Source organism: Dendrobates tinctorius, unplaced genomic scaffold, assembly GCF_039654945.1.
Source record: "Dendrobates tinctorius isolate UK_male_01 unplaced genomic scaffold, ASM3965494v1 ptg000030l, whole genome shotgun sequence".
NCBI lineage: Eukaryota > Metazoa > Chordata > Amphibia > Anura > Dendrobatidae > Dendrobates > Dendrobates tinctorius.
The window spans coordinates 28,618,693-28,639,889 of record NW_027361698.1 but is presented as its reverse complement, the minus strand read 5'-3'; the positions used below and the strand labels follow the sequence as shown (position 1 = coordinate 28,639,889).

Sequence of the window (21,197 nt, the reverse complement as noted above, 5' to 3'; positions counted from 1 at the left end):
GTCACTATGTGGTGGTAATATGTTATCTGGCCATGGTGTGGCGGTATTTGTTCCTTGTATGTGCTATTATTTGGTCACTATGTGGTGGTAATATGTGGTCTGGACATGTTGTGTGGTGTTTGTTCCTTGTATGTGGTATTATTGGTCATCATATGGTGGTAATATGTGGTCTGGACATGGTGCAGTGGTATTTGTCACTTTGTGATATTATTCAGTCACTGTGGTGGTAATATGGTGTCTGGTCACAGTGTGGCGGTATTTGTTCCTTGAAAGTGCTATTATTTGGTTACTATGTGGTGGTAATATGGTGTCTGGTCATGATGCTGTGGTATTTGTCCCCTGTATGTGATATTATTGGTAATTTTAAAAATTGAAAAATAAATAAAAATATACCTAAATTGTATTGGATATTTTAACAAATGTTTAATAGGTTAGAGTGGAGTAGGGCTCGGCCAAAAGAGTCTGCCTTGTTGTGGTGGCGGCTTAAAAAATCTTTTGACTATGGACAGTTTGAGGGGTGGAGCCTGGGTGGAGTCTCAAGGGGCCCTGAAAATTTTGCCAGTATGGGGCCCCGAAATTCCTAGTGGCAGCATTGATCACATCAGCTGATGTTCAGAACTCAATGCGAAGTAACCAGGCCTTTCATAGCCCATTCTTATGTATCAGAAAGAAAATCTACACCGAATATGCTGTATGTTACCGTATATGCTCAAAATGGAGACCGAATGAGGCTCATCTTCATACAGATCCACAGCACTCCTGCTGCAGAAATCCACGTGTCAGCCTGCTAAGGCCACGCACCCACGATGAGCTTTTGGAGCGTTTTTGATGTTGCGGCATTTCTGCACCTATTATTTAAACTTGGGTACTTGCATTATTTCTTTGCGGTTTTGTCTGCTTTTTTATCGCATTTTTGAAGCTGTGCTTTTTGTTTCTGTTTGGTGAGTCATGCTGGAAATAAAGCGGCTTTGTTTTTGATAACTCCTGTATTTTTGCTTTGACAAAACTTTATGGATATACTTAGGTGCGGATTACATGAGTTTTTTATGTATTTCCGCCAAGGAAACGCGCTAAAAACATGTGCGCTTTTTACCTGTGGAATTTCCTCACCTATTACAAGTCTATGGGGGAATTCCACACAGAAAACTCAGAGCGGGTCAGTTTACGCTGAGTAAAATGGAAGCACAGGGGACATGAGATTTCCAGAAATCCCATCCACTTTGCTGGAACTGTAAGATGCTGCGCTATTGACTCAGTGAAAACATGCAGCGTCAAAAACGCACCAAAAGCTCATTGTGTGAATGGAGCCTTAGAAAAGACTTGTCACCAGGCCAAATGTCACCAGTTTCTGCTCTTATATTATTCCAGCTGCTCCTCTGAGGATTAGATTTTAGCTTCAAATCTGCCATACGGTTCCAAATATATTTTTGGGTGCGAGGTAGAGCTAAATAAAAAGGCCCATATGTCTTGAATGATATGGCGGATTAAAAAAAAAACAAAAAAAAAAAACGGATTACTCAGCAAGAGCAAAAATTGGCTACTTCTTCCCTGGTGACAAATTATTTAAAAAGATTTCAACTAACAATTGTTGTAAATTAAAGCCCCCTGATTTTGGAAGGATTGACAGATCGATCTGAAGTTTAAGGGGGCCGCCTGACTGACCATGTTAGAGAACGATCAGGCTATCAACACACGTAATAATTGAATGTGCATTATGAGACATTATAAAGTTAAAACAAACTCAGTAATTGCACACAGTCATTACAGGAGGAAGAGTTTAAAAAAACGCATCAGTTTCTGATGATAGTTTCTGAGCAATATGAATAGTGGCCACTAGGTGGCGCTTTCATCTATAATGATTGGCAGCTCGAAATAATAGTGAAAGTGCACGTACATAAAATTCGTCGTGTTACACCGGGCAGAAGAGCTCACACAGCAGATTTCACAGCCACTAGGAAGAATCCAATATTCTAACTAGTAATACAAGCAGGGAAGTTGATATTGCCCTTACTAAAAATGGCGGCTGAAGTTTAAAGCCATACGTATGACGTCATCCACCAAACACGGCGAGCCAATGGAAAGGCAGCGGTGCTGCACGTGACGTGATACGTCTCCGGTTGAAGTGGAAGGCGCGATTTCTTGAAGTCAATCGCTGGGCCGCTATTAGGGACTCGGGAGCACCGGCAATGGCGGCTCTGGCGACCAAGGAAGGCATCACGCTGAAGGGCAGCGCCGACATCGTGGCCGAGTTCTTCTGTGAGTTTCCGCTTGTGTTGCACCTGCTATTCGGATGCGCTCGCTGTGATAAGGCTGCGCCTGGTGCCGGCAGCGTGCCCCTCCTGTGCCCTGCGCCTGGTGCCGGCAGCGTGCCCCTCCTGTGCCCCGCGCCTGGTGCCGGCAGCGTGCCCCTCCTGTGCCCCGCGCCTGGTGCCGGCAGCGTGCCCCTCCTGTGCCCCGCGCCTGGTGCCGGCAGCGTGCCACTCCTGTGCCCCGCGCCTGGTGCCGGCAGCGTGCCCCTCCTGTGCCCCGCGCCTGGTGCCGGCAGCGTGCCCCTCCTGTGCCCCGCGCCTGGTGCCGGCAGCGTGCCCCTCCTGTGCCCCGCGCCTGGTGCCGGCAGCGTGCCCCTCCTGTGCCCCGCGCCTGGTGCCGGCAGCGTGCCCCTCCTGTGCCCCGCGCCTGGTGCCGGCAGCGTGCCCCTCCTGTGCCCCGCGCCTGGTGCCGGCAGCGTGCCCCTCCTGTGCCCCGCGCCTGGTGCCGGCAGCGTGCCCCTCCTGTGCCCCGCGCCTGGTGCCGGCAGCGTGCCCCTCCTGTGCCCCGCGCCTGGTGCCGGCAGCGTGCCCCTCCTGTGCCCCGCGCCTGGTGCCGGCAGCGTGCCCCTCCTGTGCCCCGCGCCTGGTGCCGGCAGCGTGCCCCTCCTGTGCCCCGCGCCTGGTGCCGGCAGCGTGCCCCTCCTGTGCCCCGCGCTGGTGCCGGCAGCGTGCCCCTCCTGCGCCTGGTGCCGGCAGCGTGCCCCTCCTGTGCCCTGCGCCTGGTGCCGGCAGCGTGCCCCTCCGTGCACATACTACTGCTCTCCTGATGGCCTCACATCTACATGCAGGAAAAATCTCCTGTCTCCCAGCTGACATTAAGGGGTACAGAGGACTTAAAGGGGTTTTCAGTTGATAAATGAGTGAAAATGCTTTTAGAAAGCAAACACCTGAGCAGTTACCTCTTATTAGTAATTCTCCACTCTTAAAGGGAAACTGTCACTTCGGATAATACAATTATCCTGCAGACATAGGCAGTGGTGGAACTGATGGGCCCCAAGGCAGGATCTGGACAGCCCCCTCATACTGAATGAATATATGTAGGTATATATGTCCCTCATCCTGGTTTATATCGTCCATTGTGGTATATGACCCTTATCCTGGTTTATGTCCTCCATCCTGTAGAATGTAAGCCCACAAGTGCAAGGTCCCAAGGGTGTACGTAGAAGTCATGGGGCCCCATAGCAGAAGTATAATACACAGCCTGTAGTCCTCCCGCCGCAGCGTGGCACACAGCCCTCGTCCGTCCTCCCGCCTTACTTTTGTGAAGCCAGCAGCTGACTGCGACTGGAGTATAGGACGTCCCAGCCATGTGCCCTGCCACGTGCACCCCGACGTCAGCATCTGGCCGCTGGCTGGCAGCATGTATTGTTGCGCACGTACCCGATGGATCGGTGTCGCAATGCCCTTTAACTGAATGTTCGTCCGAGGACACACACCCAGTGCAAGTTTCTGCTGGCATCGGCGGGGACTGGTTTCAGCGGCAACTGTGGTTATTACGCCCCTGGACATAAGGTTGATCTACAGCTTGGGCCTTTTTCACACTTCAGTTATTTGTTGTCAGTCAAAATCCACAAGTGTGGAAAAACGGATCCGTTTCCGTTGTGGCACAAACAGATGTCACCGGATCCGTTTACTGAACGGATCCACTTCAGTCGAAATTTAAAGCAACACAACTCTGGAAAGGGAGAGAGAGATTTTTACGCCGCTTCCAGAACGATAGAGGGTTAAAATGCTTGTCAGAGCAAATCTACCGGGCATGCGCACTCGTAAATAGCAGTCCGCCACTACAAAATAACGTTATATAGTCCGTCTGCTCCGCCCAGGAGATGCTACAATTCAAACGGATCTGTGAAAAACAGATGCAGCGGACGACCATCAGTCAAAATCCCCCGCTAATGCAAGTCTATGGGGGGAAAAACGGATCCGCCAAAAAAGGGGCGGATCTGTTTTTTCTAAAACTGGCGGATTTTGACTGACGTCAAAAAACTGAAGTGTGAAACAGGCCTTAAAGGCATTATCTGGTCTAAAAACAAAAAAGTCACTCTGACTGCAGACTTGTGAATCCTCATATCCTGCGCGCTGTGGGAATTCTCTGTTGTGGGGACTCGGCAGTCAGTGTGACTGCAGTCTGCTACTTCAGGCCACATTCCAACTAGACAGCCACAGCCTCACTTGTTGCTAATGTACTGATTGAGGCCGGAAACAGTCTAGTCAGGATGTGGCCAGGAGCGTGCATAGTGCACACTGTGGTCACATGACTGCCCTCTCCTGGCACCGGATGTTGACGTGAGTTTAGGGTCTTTATCCATTTGTAGAAGCCATCCTCTGTTCAGCTTCAGCTTTTTATTGATGGTGTTATGTTTGCATCAATTTGTTGAAATTTCATTGAATCCATTCTTCCCTCTACCCGTGAAATGTTCTTCATGCCATTGGCTACAACACAACCTCAAACCATGATTGATCTACCCCGATACTTAGTGGTTGGCAAAATGTTCTCTTACAGATTTTCTGTGCCTTTTTTTTCTCCACACATACCCTTTAATCATTGTGGCCAAAGAGTTCTATTTTATCCCCTTAATGAGCACCGATACGCATTAAAACGGCAGTAGTTAAGGGTACTTATTCTCTCATCGCTGTGGCGACATGGCGTCTGCTCTCAGTTCCATCCATTTCTGCATTCAAAAAGTCACGCTGTGCTACTTCCCTTCCGAGCTCTGCCATGCACACAAACTGTGGATTTCCCCCACATATGGGACATACTCAGAAGAAATTTTAGGGTTCATTTTCTCCTGTTACCCTTATGAAAATAACAGATTTGGAGCTAAAGTAAAATTTTTGTCAAAGTTAAACGTTGATTTTTTTTTTTTTTTCTTAATTTTTTTTCCCCTTCAAATTGCTTTAGTTCCTAAAATGCACCTTAACGGTTAATAAACTTCTTGAATGTGTTTTTGGGGTGCAGTTTTAGAATGGTGTCACTTCTGGGAATTTTCTGTCATATAGACCCCTCAGTCACTTCAAATGTGATGTGGTCACTATAAATTAATTATGGTTCTAGACACTACCACAATGAATATTAAACAAAACAGTTCAGATGCAGTTGAAGTTCAGACTTTCAGCTTTCTTTTGAGGGTATCCACATTAAAATTGGATGAAGGGTTTAGGAGTTTCAGCTCCTTAACATGTGCCACCCTGGTTTTAAAGGGACCAAAAGTAATTGGACAATTGATTCCAAGGCTATTTCATGGACAAGTGTGGGCTATCCCTTCGTTATGTCATTCTCAATTAAGCAGATAAAAGGCCTGGAGTTGATTGGAGGTGTGGTGCTTGCATTTGGAAGGTTTTGCTGTGAAGGAAACATGCGGTCAAAGGAGCTCTCCATGCAGGTGAAACAAGCCATCCTTAAGCTGCGAAAACAGAAAAAACCCATCCGAGAAATGGCTACAACATTAGGAGTGGCAAAATCTACAGTTTGGTACATCCTGAGAAAGAAAGCACTGGTGAACTCATCAATGCAAAAAGACCTGGGCGCCCACGGAAGACAACAGTGGTGGATGATCGCAGAATAGTCTCCATGGTGAAGAGAAACCCCTTCACAACAGCCAACCAAGTGAACAACACTCTCCAGGAGGTAGGCGTATCCATATCCAAATCTACCATAAAGAGAAGACTGCATGAAAGTAAATACAGAGGGTTCACTGCACGGTGCAAGCCACTCATAAGCATCAAGAATCAAAAGGCCAGACTGGACTTTGCTAAAAAAACATCTAAAAAAGCCAGCACAGTTCTGGAAGAACATTCTTTGGACAGATGAAACCAAGATCAACCTCTACCAGAATGATGGAAAGAAAAGTATGGCGAGGGCGTGGTACAGCTCATGATCCAAAGCATACCACACTTCTGTAAAACACGGCGGAGGCAGTGTGATGGCTTGGGCATGCATGGCTGCCTGTGGCACTGGGTCACTAGTGTTTATTGATGATGTGACACAGGACAGAAGCAGCCGAATGAATTCTGAGGTATTCAGAGCCATACTGTGTGCTCAGATCCAGTCAAATGCAGCCAGACTGATTGGTCGTCGTTTCATTCTACAGATGGACAATGACCCAAAACATAAAGCCAAAGCAAGCCAGGTGTTTATTAAAGCAAAGAAGTGGAATATTCTTGAATGGCCAAGTCAGTCACCTGATCTCAACCCAATTGAGCATGCATTTCACTTGTTAAAGACTAAACTTCAGACAGAAAGGCCCACAAACAAACAGCAACTGAAAACCACCACAGTGAAGGCCTGGCAGAGCATCAAAAAGGAGGAAGCACAGTGTCTGGTGATGTCCATGAGTTCAAGACCTCAGGCAGTCATTGTCAACAAAGGGTTTTCAACTAAGTACTAGAAATGAACATTTTATTTACAATAATTTAATCTGTCCAATTACATTTGGTCCCTTTAAAACCAGGCTGGCACATGTTAAGGAGCTGAAACTCCTAAACCCTTCATCCAATTTTAATGTGGATACCCTCAAACGAAAGCTGAAAGTCTGAACTTCAACTGCATCTGAATTGTTTTGTTTAAAATTCATTGTGGTAATGTCTAGAACCAAAATTAGAAAAATGTTGACTGTCCAAATATATATATGGTCCCCTCATCCCCTGTCCTGGTGTATATGGTTCCCTTCATCTCCTACCAAAAATGTCCCTAGTTATTAAAAGGTTACACAATAGAGAATTTTCTTTAATACATTAATATTGGGTAATATACGGAAAGATATGGCTTCCACTGCTTACTTTTCCTCGTGTAGTTGGTTTCCTGATGATAGTTATTGTAACCATGAATTTCTCTTCTCAGATTTTGGCATCAATAGCATTTTATATCAGCGTGGGATTTATCCAGCGGAGACTTTTACCCGGGCACAGAAGTATGGCCTTACCCTGCTCATCTCCACAGACCCAGATCTCAAGAACTACCTGAATACAGTGGTGGAGCAGCTGAAAGGTACCGTGTAGCGCCAGGACTATACACACCCTTAATTTTTTTTATTTTTTTTTTGTTCCATTACTTAAAGAACCAGAAATGTTACTTTACAGGAGTTTAAACGCGAAGTGGAGCATCATATAAGAGATCCATAATCTGCGGCCTGTCTCCTATGCCAATCACAGACCGCTTAGTTTGCTGTGTCCCTCTTTGGACTTCTACAGCTTTATTTGGTAGAGATGTACTGTAGATGGTTCATCCTTGGGTGTCACAGAGGTGGGACTCCCAGCAAAGACAAATCATTCTTGGTGACGTGGAAACCATTTCTCACTGGAAAAACATGGGCCCCGATTCATAGTTTTTTTTTTTTTTTTTTTTTTTGCCAGAATACTAAAGTAGAAAGCTTTGAAAGCCACACAACTTTTGAGCAAGTTACGTAAAAAATTGCGACTCTTGATGTTTTTACCCAGTTTCTCCTTGCTGTGCAAAAGTGAGTGCACAAAAGAGCTAGTCTAATTCATTACAAACTGCAGCGTGCCTTCCTCCAGAAATCTTACTCCAGTTAAGGACTAGAGTCAGATTTGTTACGTAGCTTGTGCCACATGAAGCTTTTAATCAATCAGCAGGGTCTGGCTCATACACTCCCCTCATAAAGACTAGCAAGAAAATCACACGTCTTGATGAATCTGGGCATGAAATGTATTGCCATCACAGAACATTTATCTGCAAACTGTGACTTAAGTTCCTCATGGGATTATTTAGGCATTAACTGGTTGTTCTGTGCTGCAGGTAACTTCTTCATGCAATCCGAGCCCACATGTTGCTGTATGCTGAGCCTATAATGTTTGTTTTGTTCTGTCTGGTAACTTATCCTCCTATCTTCAGATTGGCTGTACAAATGTCAAGTCCAGAAGTTAGTGGTGGTGATTTCCAGCATCGATAACAGTGAAATTCTCGAGCGATGGCAGTTTGATATAGAATGTGATAAAGCTGTGAAGGATGATGGGTAAGTTACACGTCGGGACGTTCCTGGGCACAGAAACCTGAAAAAACTGCTTGCAAACTTTCAGAGTAGTATAAAGGGCCAGATCTGTCCAGAGTGGTACACATCATCCTCCATGTGGAGAGAGGACACATTAGCTGGCATATCCTCATGATAAATATGCATTCTATTTCAGCATTGTCAGAGACAAGTCTCCAAAAGTTATTCAGGAAGAAATCCGCTCAGTTATCCGGCAGATCACAGCCACAGTAACTTTCCTTCCACTCCTGGAGACTGCATGTAAGTAGTGTATAAGGAAGTGACCTTTTTGGGATCAAGTATCTTTCGCATGCCAGTCTAATAAAACACCATAGATTTATTATTCCATGGCGCTTTAAATGTGAAAAGGGGTGTAGATAAAAAAAAGTACAATAATTTTGAACAAAACGAGTCACCGACTGGTACAAGAGGAAAGAGGACCCTGCCCGTGAGGGCTCGGCCTACAAGGGATGGGTGAGGATAGAGTAGGCGAGGGTAGCGCTCGCTGTGCAGTGCTTTCTTGGATCAGTAGTTACTGCTGGTTATAGGCTTGTTGGAAGAGGTAGGTCTTCAGGTTCCTTTTGAAGGTTTCCACGGTAGAGCGTTCCAGAGGAGGGTGGGGATGCACGGGAGAAATCTTGTATGAGATTGTGTGAAGAAGAGGGTAGTAGAGCAGTAGGTCTTGTGAGGATCAAAGGTTGCGTGCAGGTAATTCCGGGCAGAGACTAGGTCGCAGATGTATGAATGAGATTGTAGATGGCTTTGTATGTCATAGTTAGTGTTTTGAACTGGAGTCTCTGGGCATTGGGGGAGGCAGTGAAGGGGACTGACAGTGAGTAGAGGCTGGGGAATAGCGGGTGGACAGGTGGATTAGTTGGGCAGCACAATTTAGCATAGAATGGAATGGTGAGCGTGTTAGAGGGGAGTCCACAAAGCAGGAGTTTGCAGTAGTCAAGATGGGGGATGAGGGTATGCACTAGTGTTTTTGCAGATTCTTGCTTAAGGAATGTGCACATTTGGGAAATAGAGTTGGAATCAGCAGGAAGTGGAAAGAGCTTGGATATGTGGCTTGAAGGAGAGATCAGAATGAAGGGTTACTCAATAGCAGCAAGCTCACGGAACTGGGGAGAGTGAGCAGCCATTGACTTTAATGCATAGGCCTGTTAGTGGGTTGAGTGAGATGGAGGAAAGATGAATTCTGTTTGATTCATGTTAAGTTTTAGAAATCTAGCAGAGAAGATGAAATCGCAGACAATCAATGTGGGATTCTGATTTGTAAAAAAAGTAATATCTGGTCCACAGAGATAGATCTGTGTCATCAGCATACACTCCCTGACAGAAGTTATGTCGCTTATCCATGGTATGTAAATAAAAGCTTATAACAGGACGTTAAATTCATCCATTGGTTGTATAAATTATTCTTTTGAAAGCTGAAACCCTCCGAAATGTGGTTTAGGTTAAGAAAATAAATTGGCTTTAATGCAGAAATACTGATCATTTAATGGATACAGAATGGTCAGATTTTGGCAAGACAAAAGTTTTGTCGCCTGGTCATATAATGCACCCAATCCTAGTTTGCATCCTCACCTGTGCTCAGTAAATGGTTAATTAGTGGGTGTGTATAAAAAGAAACCCAGCACCCCAGACCTTCACTTGAGCTGCAACTTGAGTTCTGACAACATGCCAAAAATCCACCCTGTGACCAAAGCCTGGAATATCAAGAGGCTGAAGACCAGATCCACTGCAGAGGTGGCTGGTACCTTTTAATGTGTCTCGGCGTCAAGTACAAAGAATTAAAAAAAAAAAAAAAAAAAGATTCGAAGAGACTGGAGATGTGTTTGACAAGCCCGGGTCCGGCAGACTCCGCAAGACAACTGCTCAGGAGGAACGTTTGTTGGTTAGAAAATCCAAAGCAAGCCCCTCTTCCACTGCAGCAGAGCTCCAAACAGGCCTGGTCACCTCAAGTCCGTGTGTCAACTAGAACAGTTTGTAGGATTCTGTCTCGAAATGGCCTCCATGGTCGAATCAGTGCCCAGAAGCCAGCACTAAACAAAAGGCATATAAAAAAAAAAAAAAAGTGTGGCATTTGCAAAGTCCCACAGCCTGCTAAACAGATGGATGCTGGGAAGGTGGATTTCTCTGATGAATCTACAGCAGAATTACACCACAGCCACCGCAAATACTGCAGGAGACCTACTGGAGCCCGTACGGATTCAAAATACACCCAGACAACAGTTAAATTTGGTGGTGAAAAGATCATTTTCTGGAAATACGTTCAGTATGGGGGTGTGCAAAACATTTGCAAGTTGGAAGGCAATATCAATAGCTGAAAATATCAAGAAGCATAAGCTACTTTTTTATATTCCAAGTCATAAAAGGGGTCAAATTCTGCAGCAGGATGGTGCTCCATCTCACACATCCATCTCTACAACAAAGTTCCTCCAGGCAAAAAAGATCAAGGTGCTCAAGTACTGCCAGCCCAATCACCAGACATGAACATCATTGAGCATGTTTGGGGTAGGATGAAAGAGGAAGCTTGGAAGACAAAACCAAAGAATCTAGATGAACTCTAGGAGGCATGTAAGACTGCATTCTTTGCTATTCCTGATGACTTCATTAATAAATTGTATGAATCATTGTTGAACCGCATGGATGCAGTCCTTCAAGCTCATGGAAGTCACACAAAATATTAAATATGACTCTAATAGCACCACAACTTAATTCACCAATGTTATGCAACATATATTTGTATTTCAAGTTAATTATTTGTTTGAATATCACATTACTTTCTGTGGCCGACAAAACTTTTGTCTTGCCAAAATCTGACCATTCTGTGTCCATTAAATGATCAATATTTCTGCATTGATGCCAATTTATTTTCTTAACCGAAACCACATTTCCGAGGGTTTCAGCTGTCAAAAGAATTTATACAACCAATGGATGAATTTAACGTCAGGTCATAAGCTTTTATTTACATAACATGGATAAGCGCCATAACTTCTGTCAGGGAGTGTAGAGGTGATACTGAAAGCCGTGAAACGTTGAGTTGTCCCAAGCCGAATGTGTAGATGGAGAAGAGCAAGTGTCCTAGAACTGAACCTTGGGGGACACTGTCAGATAGGGGGATAGATGAGGTGGTATGAGTCGGAGATGCTGCATGTCTGGTCTGTTAGATATGAGGAGATCCAGGGATAGGGTCAGTTCTGTAATGCCAAGAGATGAGCGGATCTGTAGTAAGAAGGAATGGTCCACTGTGTCGAAGGCAGAGGACAAGTCCAAGAAGAGGACATAGTAGTGTCTGTGTTCCAGTAGTTTTGAGGCTTGGGGGAGAAGTGACATGGGGCTATAGCGTGATAGAGGATGGGTCAAGGGATGGCTTTTTGAGGATGGGTGTAATCGAGGAAAGTTTGAAGCATGAGGGGAAGACACCAGTTGATTGTGCAGGTTGAACAGATTGGTTAGGGTTGGAATGAGGTGGGATGGGTTCGGGTCAAGTGCACAGGTGGTGAGATATGATCTAGAGAGTAGAGAGGAAAGTTGATCTTCCGTAATGGCGGCTAAGCTGGTTTTGGAGGAAGAGGGCTGAGTAGTTATGGGGAGGGGATGTGGGACTTTAGATCAAAGCTTTTGTATGATATCAATCTTCTACTTGAAGAATGATGCAAAATCCTCAGCTGAGAAGGGATGGAGGAGAGAACTGAAAGTGTTGAATAGCTGTTTAGGGTTGTGAGACAGGGAGGATTTGAGAGATGAAAAATATATATATATATTTTTTTTTTTTTTGCTGCAGTGAGTCTGGGCTTGAAAGTGGTGAGGGATTGTTCATCTCCACTCAGTAACCCTGGAACCCAGTTTTTTTGTTAGGCTGGTGTTCCAGGGTTGCTTATTGATTGTGCGACCTTTGGTATGTGGGGGGGGGGGGGGGGGAGGCGATTCAAGAAATGCAGCTGCTGTGGTGTTAAATAAAACGGTGGCAGCATCTGCACTGTGTATGGAACTTATGTCTGCAAGAGAGAGAAGGGATTCTGAGAATGAGTGTAGGTAGATCAAGGTGTTTGAGTTTTCTGCGGGGGTGGGCAAGTTTGTGGAGTAAGGCTTGTGCACCTGAATAGGAGAAAGAAAAGAATGTAAGTGGGTTGTGGTCAGAAAGAGGGGTGAGGTGCGTTAACAAAGTTAGATGGGAAACAGGTGGGTGAAGATGAGATCCAGTGTGTGGCCATTTTTGTGAGTGGCTGCGGAAGACCATTGAGGCCAAAGTAGGACGTGAGAGAAGCTTAGAGACAGCTGAGTGGAAAGTGTCAATGGGGATGTTGTAGTTGCTCATGATGGTGGGTTTGTCGGCGGAAAGGATATGAAGTAGCTAGGTGGTGACGTGGTAGCTTGCTCTGGAGGTCTGTAAGTGACAGCCAGTTGGATGGGAGTAGATGTGCACCTCAAAAGAAGGGAGAGTAACTGAGGGTGGCAGTGTAATTTGGGTGAAGGAGCAGTTGTTTGACAGGAGAAAACCAACTCCTCCACTATGCTTGCTGCAGGGAGGGGGGGATGGAGAAAGGTGGAATCCACCATAAGAAGGTGCAGCTGGATAGGCTGTCAAGAGAAGTGAGCAAGGTTTCTGTGATGTATAGGAAGGAAAGCTTGTTAGTGATGAAAAGATCATGTAGGAAAGTGTTGCAGACGGAGCAAGCATTCAATAGAGCTCCTGTTAGAGACCATGTAAAATTTGGCAGTATTCCATAATTTTATAGAAAGTTTAACACCTCTTTGAGTAGTAGTTTGGTCACTAGGTGCCATAGGGGGGTATGCTGTGTGAAAACGCTCCATTTTTATCTGGGGGACATGGCTTTCTGCAGCACAACTACGGGCACATGTGAAAACAATATAAACTTCTTTCTAGTTGCTGAGTGTTTTCACTTTTACCATTTACAGGTGCTTTTGACTTGCTGATCTACACAGATAAAGATTCAGAAGTCCCAGAAAAGTGGGAAGAGTCTGGCCCTCAGTTTGTTTCCAACTCTGAAGAAGTTCGGCTTCGCTCCTTCACTACTACAATCCATAAAGTCAACAGCATGGTGGCATATAAAAAAATAGACTGTTAGGGGATGGCATTTTATTACTTTTCTATACTTCCCTTTTGTATTCTGGTATTCTGCTATTCTAATGCAGTTTTTAAAAAGGTGATGTCTGTTTTGAGGCCCCACCTTTTACATGTGCCTTTTTGAAGCTTTGTAGAGGGCTTGGTCCCTCTCGCCATACTGCATTAGCTGAAGCTGAGTTATCAGAGGGAAGTTTTTACTGAAGTGATGGGCTCGTCACCAGCTCCAAAAGTATGCAAATACCTGGGGTCCCTATACTGTGATGTGCCTGACAGTATATCAGTCCCATGCTTGTATACTGTGATTCTGTCATAGTGCTGGCTGTTCTCCGTGTTTTAAGTACCACTTCTGTGGCTAGAGATGGGTATATGGATTATGCACAGTGGGGAAGTAGAAGTGGGAACTCGGCTGACTGGTCCTTGTGCTGCCAATTCCTAAAGGCAGTCATATCTAACACATACTAACAAAGCTTTATTGCAGTAGCTGTATTCATGAAGTTTTTATGGATCTGCTTCAATTTGGTCCCAAACACATTCTGTCAGCACAATCAGATATACTAATCTGAGTGTACTATCCCTGCAGAAGGTCTGATGACCGTCACTTTCTCCTGTTTATTTTATACAGGTACAATCTGAGTGCTGGTCTCGCCTTCCAAGCCCCACGTATATGCCTTGCACTGCACTTTCTCTAAAGCTCGGGGTGCAGTATCTGCACCAAAAGTCTGCCACCATATTTGCCCTGTGGTGATGAGTTTCACAAAGCTGCGGAGTGTCACATACTTATCTCTGCTAAATATATAGTAAACTGAAAATCCCTGCTAACTTTGCCGCAGTGTCTTTTCAGCATATAACATAAGTGACTATGGACCTTTTGCTCTCTTAATGCTTAGTGCTCACTGTGTTTCCAGTTACAGTATGGTTTATACAATGCCGCACCCTTTGCGGCTATTGTTTCCATAATGCACATTTTCTGCCTAAGCAAATGTATTAGTCTCCTGCCTATAAGACCTGGTTGCCACTAATGCAGGTTTTCACCCAAGGCTAGAAATGGATTCAGGAAAAAATGCAGTTCACAAGGCATTTGAGTGAATGATCACCTAGTGCCTAAAGATGTACGGTATGGCAGTTTTCACACGTACCTGTGTTTTTTTTGTTTGTTTTTTTTACACTAGAGGGATATTTTTTCCCTCTTTCCTTAATTTTATTTTAATGTATCATGAACACTTCTTGAAGAACGGAGACATTATAATATGGCTACTTCAGGACCACAGGGGCAGCTCATGACATCCACTCGTCCTTTATACTCTGCCTGAAATGAAAGACAATGTATCTTAATTCTGTGTTCTATTTAAAGCATGATGGGGTATGAAAGGCAGCATCATAGGCTTTGGTCATATTTTAAGTTGTGGACTAACCCAAGAGTGATGAGCGTAAGTGCTCGTTAATTGAGTTTGCCTAGGATGCTCCGGTATGCACCGAGTATCACGGGTGCTTGAGTGACATGTTTGAATTCCTGCATCCACATGTCTTGTGGCTGTTAAACAGATACAAAATATGCGGCAATTGCCCGTGTTTGTCAGGCAATGCCTGTATGTTTTGTGGCCGCGGGAACTTTTGAACATGTCACTCAAGCACCCGTGATACTTGGTGCATACTGGAGCATCCTAGGTGAACTCGAGTAACGAGCACTTGCTCTCATCACTAATAACCACAATTCTTGACCTCTAGTGTCACAAATTACTAGATGCTCAATGGTCTTCATTGTTTTTGTCTTTGAAGCCTTCTTTAACTTTGTGATCTTTGCCTTTGAACATCGTGTCTGTGTAGCTCCAACCTACAAGTGGAGAGATTTACCTTGCTGAAAGACTCCATGCTGTAGGCAGCGAGTGTCCTTTCTGCCCTTTACTGTCCGGTCATAATGGTCTGGTTTTAAGATTTGTATAATTTGTACTAATGTTTTATAAGGATTTAGACTTTAATATTGACTGTGACTAAGTAATTTCTCTGGAATTACCTGAATGTGTGTTTCAGAAATGTCTGTTATACTTGAGAATATTTTATTTATGTGTTAAGCTTGCAAGCATCAAATGGGCTCCAAAGCTTTCATTTATTCTGTAGATCTCAAGATTTCTGAACTGTTTTTATGGAAATAATAAAGTATGAACCTTGTGTTTTTTCTGTTTTTAAGAAGTAACAAGAATTCTTAAATTTTATAAGAATTTGGTTCACTCTCGTGAGCTTTCAGGGATGGTCCAAGAGGGGACTGGTCTGCCTTTTACACCAACATTTAAAATACAGAATATTTCTATTAATTGACTGCAAGCAGAGGCCTTGTTAATAAGGAAATCTATAGCAATATATATTAGGCTGTCGATCTGTAACACAATGATTAAATTTAAACTCCTTACTGTCAAAGCCGCCATCTGCCTCCTCCAGCCATATGTGAAGCGGAGCTCTGACTGCGGCAGTTCCAGTGCATGTCATTTCATGCGTTTCCATGCCATGCTGATGGGTTGCCATAACGTCTGGGGGTCTACTGAAGACCTCTGTGTTTGTCATAATGGTACTTCTGTGAGTGTCATAGGAGACTGTGATTGTTGCTGTAAATGGCTCAAGTGAACTCACGATCGCAGGTGCAAGTCCTGTAAGGGGACCAACAAATAGTGAAAAAAAATAAGTTCAAATCACCCCCTTTCTGCTTCATAAATAAAAACCACACGTGGTAGTTACGTGCGTAAAAGTCTAATCTATCAAAATATAAAATTAACCCAATCTAAATGGTGTAATGAGAGAATCTAAAAATCTGTACTTTTCAGCCACAAAAAACAAGGCCTCATATGGCTATGTTGGCATGAAAATTAAAGTGCCTCTGAGGTGCCAGCACAACTGACTCCAATTTGAAAACAAAACTCATCATGTTTGGAGGAGACAATATTGAGTTGCATCCAAAGAACACCATACCTACTGTGAATAATGGGGGTGGCAACATCTTGCTTTGGGGCTGTTTCTCTGCAAAGGGACGAGGATGACTGATCTGTGTACATGAAAGAATGAATGGGGCCATGTGTTGTGAAATTTTGAGTGCAAACCTCCTTCCATCAGCAAGGGCATTGAAGATGAAATGTGGATGGATCTTTCAGCATGATAATGATCCCAAGCACACCGCCAGGGCAATGAAGCGGTGGCTTCGTAAGTAGCATATGAAGGTCCTGGAGTGGCCTAGCCAGTCTCTAGATCTCAACCCTATAGAAAACCTTTTGGAGGAATTTGAAAGTCCATGTTGTCCAGCGACAGGCCCAAAACATCACTGTTCTAGATGAGATCTGCATGGAGGCATGGGCCAACATACTACCAACAGTGTGTGCCAACCTTGTGAAGACTTACAGAAAATGTTTGACCTCTGTCATTGCCAACAAAGATTATATAACAAAATATTGAGATGAACTTTTGTTAATGACCAAATACTTATTTTCCACCATAATTTGCCAAATCGGACAGGGTGATTTTCTCGACTTGTTTTCTCATTTTGCCTTTCATAGTTGTGGTCTACCTATGATGTCAATTACAGACCTGTCTCATCTTTTAAGTGGGAGAACTAGCACAATTGGTGGCTGACTAAATATATATATACTGTATGTATTTTTTTTTTCTTATGTAATCAGTTTCAGCTGTTTAGAGGAGTGAAGCTGTTTTTTCTTGTGGCACTACAGGCCCCAGCAAGAGATGGAAGTTTACAGAATTACTTAGGACTACACTAACCAAAATCTATACCTATACTGAGCAACAAAGTGTAAAAAAAATTCTCTAGAAGACTTTTTGATCTGCACTAAAGACTGTCTGAGCGGTATCTGTGTATTTACTCAATTTACAATGCAAACGTATATATTCTTATGTATCTTAGAGCTGAGGAAGCAGGTGTCTTTACTTTGATAATTGATATGGGAAGGGCTACATAACGGTGTGTGCACATGCTGCGGATTGTACTGCAGAATTGGCCAAAACCGCAGGTCAAGAGACCTGCGGTTTATCTGCAGTTTTTCTGCGGTTTGACACCTGTCATGGAACAGGTGCCAAACCGCTGCGGAATCCGCACAAAGAAGTGACATGCTGCCGTTTTGAAACCGCGTGGAAAATTCCGCAGTGTCTGCACTGCCGTTTTCATTTTACATAGATTATAATGGTACTGTACACCGCAGCAAAAACTGCTGCGGATCCGCAGGACCAAAACCGCTGCGTGTGCACACACCCTAATGATTTTTAAAACTTTAAATTCCATCTCCCATCTGCCTACCCTGATTGCACCTCAGTGTCCCTGCTGGTCAGTAGGATCAGTACAAGCTGCAGCTGGACGGTTGGAGGCTGAATACATTTGGTGCTACAATCGCTTTCTTTAAAGGGAATCTGTCACCTCATTTTCGCGCTGTATATAAATTAGTCGGGTCTGGTCTGATGGGCGGTGTTCTTGTCCATATTTCGCACGTGCGCATTGCAATCTCCACTCACGCGTGCACAGTATGCTTTGCCCAACTGCGGGCAAAGCCAGAAAAAAGTAGTTTGCCAAACAAACCACACATACATGATTTGATCACAAAATACAGTTTAGACATTAATTTTCATAAACCTGCAGTAAGGAAAAATACCTGCAGGTGGCACCACAGTACCCCAAATCACACTACCAACACATTTGTAAACATGCACTGCTTTTTCGCTCATTACTTCGCCCCACACACACACACACACACACATGATACACCATTTGAAAGGTAAACTTGCTCCCTTCAGCAAGAAAACAGCCAAACAAACCACACATTCACGATTTTATCACTAAATACAATTTAAATATTCATTTTCATAAACCTGCAGAAAGACACAATGACATGCAGGTGGCACCTCAACCGGAAGACATTTTTTGGCCTCTACTTATCAAAACAATTTATTGTATTACCAATCTACATATATAAATACCTGTCTGTGTTCATCAGCTCATGAAATACATTTACATTTGACCAGCTTGCTTTTTCTGAAATTGCCTGCGCCCCCGACGACCAATGTGCGAAAAAACAGGCCAAGCTTGTGTTTATTGGCTCTTGAGAGCTGTAGACTCAGTGTAATCTTTTTACTATCCACTAGATGTCACCATTTTCCTTTTCACATTTACTACTGTCAAGTATTCTGCATAGAGTTGAGCGACTTTGGTCGGATCGGGTTTCGTGAAACCCGAATGAAACAAAATAAGTTTCAGATGAAACTCGTCCGACTAGAGCAAAACAAAGTCGGAGTTTCGTCCAACTTTTATTTCCCATTGACTTGCATTGGGGTCGGGTTTCGGACGAAACTCCGACTTTGTTTTGCTCTAGTCGGACGAGTTTCATCTGAAACTTATTTTGTTTCATTCGGGTTTCACGAAACCCGATCCGACCAAAGTCGCTCAACTCTAATTCTGCACATCTCCAATTCAAGGTCATCACTAACGTCGCCTACTCATTCTCCCATTTATTAAAACTACCAGCGACATTAATTCCAGATCTTGAGGTTTAAGAGGTTAGCCATTTTCTAATTTATGGTATTTCTTTCCATTAGCTGTCCTGTTTCAGACATGATTGCCGTACAGTCAGTGAACGAGACTAGTAAATAAGGGCAGTGCACTTTACAAAAGAGAACATTGCTGGTCTAGTAATACCATAATAATAATAATGTAGTTGCATTAAATGACTGTTCTTTGCCATCCTGTTAAATCTGGTTAAGGCAGGTGACAGAACACAGTACACTGCAATTTGCTGCATAGTTAGAGAGCAGAGTGCCCATGCTAACCCATGTCCACTGACAAAAGTGGCAGTGATAATGTGATCATCATATGGAAGCTTTATAAAAGAAGGTGGCCTGACCTGATGAATAACATTTATTTGTACATCACATGGCTGGCATGGTGCGTACATAATACCTATGTGAGGAAGAGATGACACCAGGATGCTCTGGGAAGAAGGCACTGTGATTTCTCAGGCAATATTCTGCTGGTACACCCCTTTATGGGACCTATTTTTGGTAATGGCAGTAATCTCTTAGCAGGGTACTGCACCCAACAACACTGTAGAAATTCTTCCTCACCGTTTTAGTGACATCATGTTATATAAATTGATTTGGCATCTATGTTTATTCGGACTCCCATGACAGCACCACGAGAGAGGGGGATTCGCCCTTCAGGAACTGTAAACCTACAGCTACAAAAAGGCGGCACCTCTCCCACGCATCAGTTGGTTTCCTGTTCCTGATGGGACTGGATCCTACAGACTACAGGACGTCCCCAGGCCCGGCTGGTCAGCTCAGGCAGCAGGGGGTCTCCTACCTCGACCGGTTCGGGAGCCCTGGAAGCGCCACGGTGGTCCTTGATGGCCGGCACAACTGAGCGAGCAGCAGGGAGCGGGGTTCGGAGGATCGCCGTCTCCAGAAGTAGCCAAGCGCCTAGGTGAGTATTCTTCTGGGCCTCCCTGCAGCTCCAGCGGTACGGGGGCTCTGTGTTATCCAGGTCCGGTGGTTTCTTGGTGCGGGGGCGCGTGTGGCTCTCCGGGTGTCCCAGAGCGGCCTTGGACACATTCAGCGCCATTGGGGGTCGCCAGGTGACGGCGGGGACGCCATCTTAAGGGGACCGGAGCCCTGATTTAGATGACTCAGGCACTTGCGGAGGAGGCCAGGGAGGAGGCACAGCATTACCTGCTGACCCGGATACCGGAGGGGGAAGGTATATATGGCTGTCGGGCAGGGGGATCCATGCTTCAGGCCATTTTCATCACAATGGAGGATGAGCAGCTGCAGCAGCCACTGCAGCAAGAAGAAGCCACAGAGCAACAGACTACAGAGAAGTCTCAGACCCGACAGAAAAACTGGGATGCAAGTCGGGGCCAATTGAGTGACCAGTCCAGCTGGAAGAGCTCTTCCAGACAGCATCATCAGCTGAGATATTTCCCCCTCGTATTTCGGTACCTATTTCTGCAAAGACTGGTAAGTAATCTTCGTCAATGTTCACTCAGTGATGCAACCTCCCCCTTATGTTTTTTATTCCTAGTGGAAGAAATGCACAGATAAGGCAAGGCACAGAGAATGCGCCCTCTGTAGATGCGCCCTACCGGTCTCTTGTCCAAAAAGATTATGCCCCCCCTGTATCCAGCAGACGGTGAGGTCTCAGGAAGGGGGGAGCAGCGTTAGCCTCTAGAGAGTCTATATTGCTCATTAATATTCTCCTCAGGTGGCAGAAGAGACTCCCAACTTCACCTCAAGTGTGAAGGACATCATCAGGACAGAAGTAAGGGAGTCCATAAAATCCCTGTCTCAGGGTGAAAGTTATAGGCAAAAGGATCCCCCAGAATCGGATTTATCGGTAGACTGGAGAAGAGATGAGGATTCCCCTGAATCATCTTTCTTGACTTCATCTCAGGAAGACTCAGGCCACTTCTGCCTGCTCCTAGACCATGTAGATAAACTAGTAAAGGAGGTCAGGGGAACAATGGGGATAGTAGAACCCAGGCCAGAACTGTCCATGCAAGACATTATGTTTAAGGGATTGGATCAAAAAAAGAGATCCTTTCCCTTGAATGAAAAGATTCAGGAACGATCCTCCGGACTGGAAGAAGCTGGAAAAGAAGGGCTCCTTACCTCCGGCCCTCAAGCGGAGAAATCCCTTTGATGTCCCAGCTGTTAACATTTGGGATAAAGCCCCTAAATTAGATGCAGCAGTAGCCAAAGCATCGAAAAGATCTTCCCTGCCCTTTGAGGATATGGGGGCCCTTAAGGATCACCTAGATAGAAAAGTGAACC

The 21,197-nt window shown here is 44.7% G+C and overlaps 1 protein-coding gene across 1 annotated transcript; it reads left to right on the top strand.

Moving 5' to 3' along the window:
- Positions 1–2,073: 2,073 nt before the first annotated feature.
- MAD2L1 (mitotic arrest deficient 2 like 1) lies at positions 2,074–15,557 on the top strand. The gene is made up of 5 exons (XM_073571994.1): positions 2,074–2,256; positions 7,150–7,296; positions 8,161–8,281; positions 8,454–8,557; positions 13,223–15,557. The coding sequence occupies exons 1-5, from the start codon at positions 2,187–2,189 to the stop codon at positions 13,390–13,392; spliced, it is 612 nt and encodes a 203-aa protein (XP_073428095.1). The 5' UTR covers positions 2,074–2,186; the 3' UTR covers positions 13,393–15,557.
- The last annotated feature ends 5,640 nt before the right edge of the window (positions 15,558–21,197 follow it).

Bases quoted from the DNA above. Each gene is read 5' to 3' on its own strand.
- MAD2L1 (XM_073571994.1), top strand. From the start codon at position 2,187: ATGGCGGCTCTGGCGACCAAGGAAGGCATCACGCTGAAGGGCAGCGCC. The intron at 2,257-7,149 runs GTGAGTTTCCGC...TTCTCTTCTCAG, and splicing joins CATCGTGGCCGAGTTCTTCT to ATTTTGGCATCAATAGCATT. The intron at 8,282-8,453 runs GTAAGTTACACG...ATTCTATTTCAG, and splicing joins AAAGCTGTGAAGGATGATGG to CATTGTCAGAGACAAGTCTC.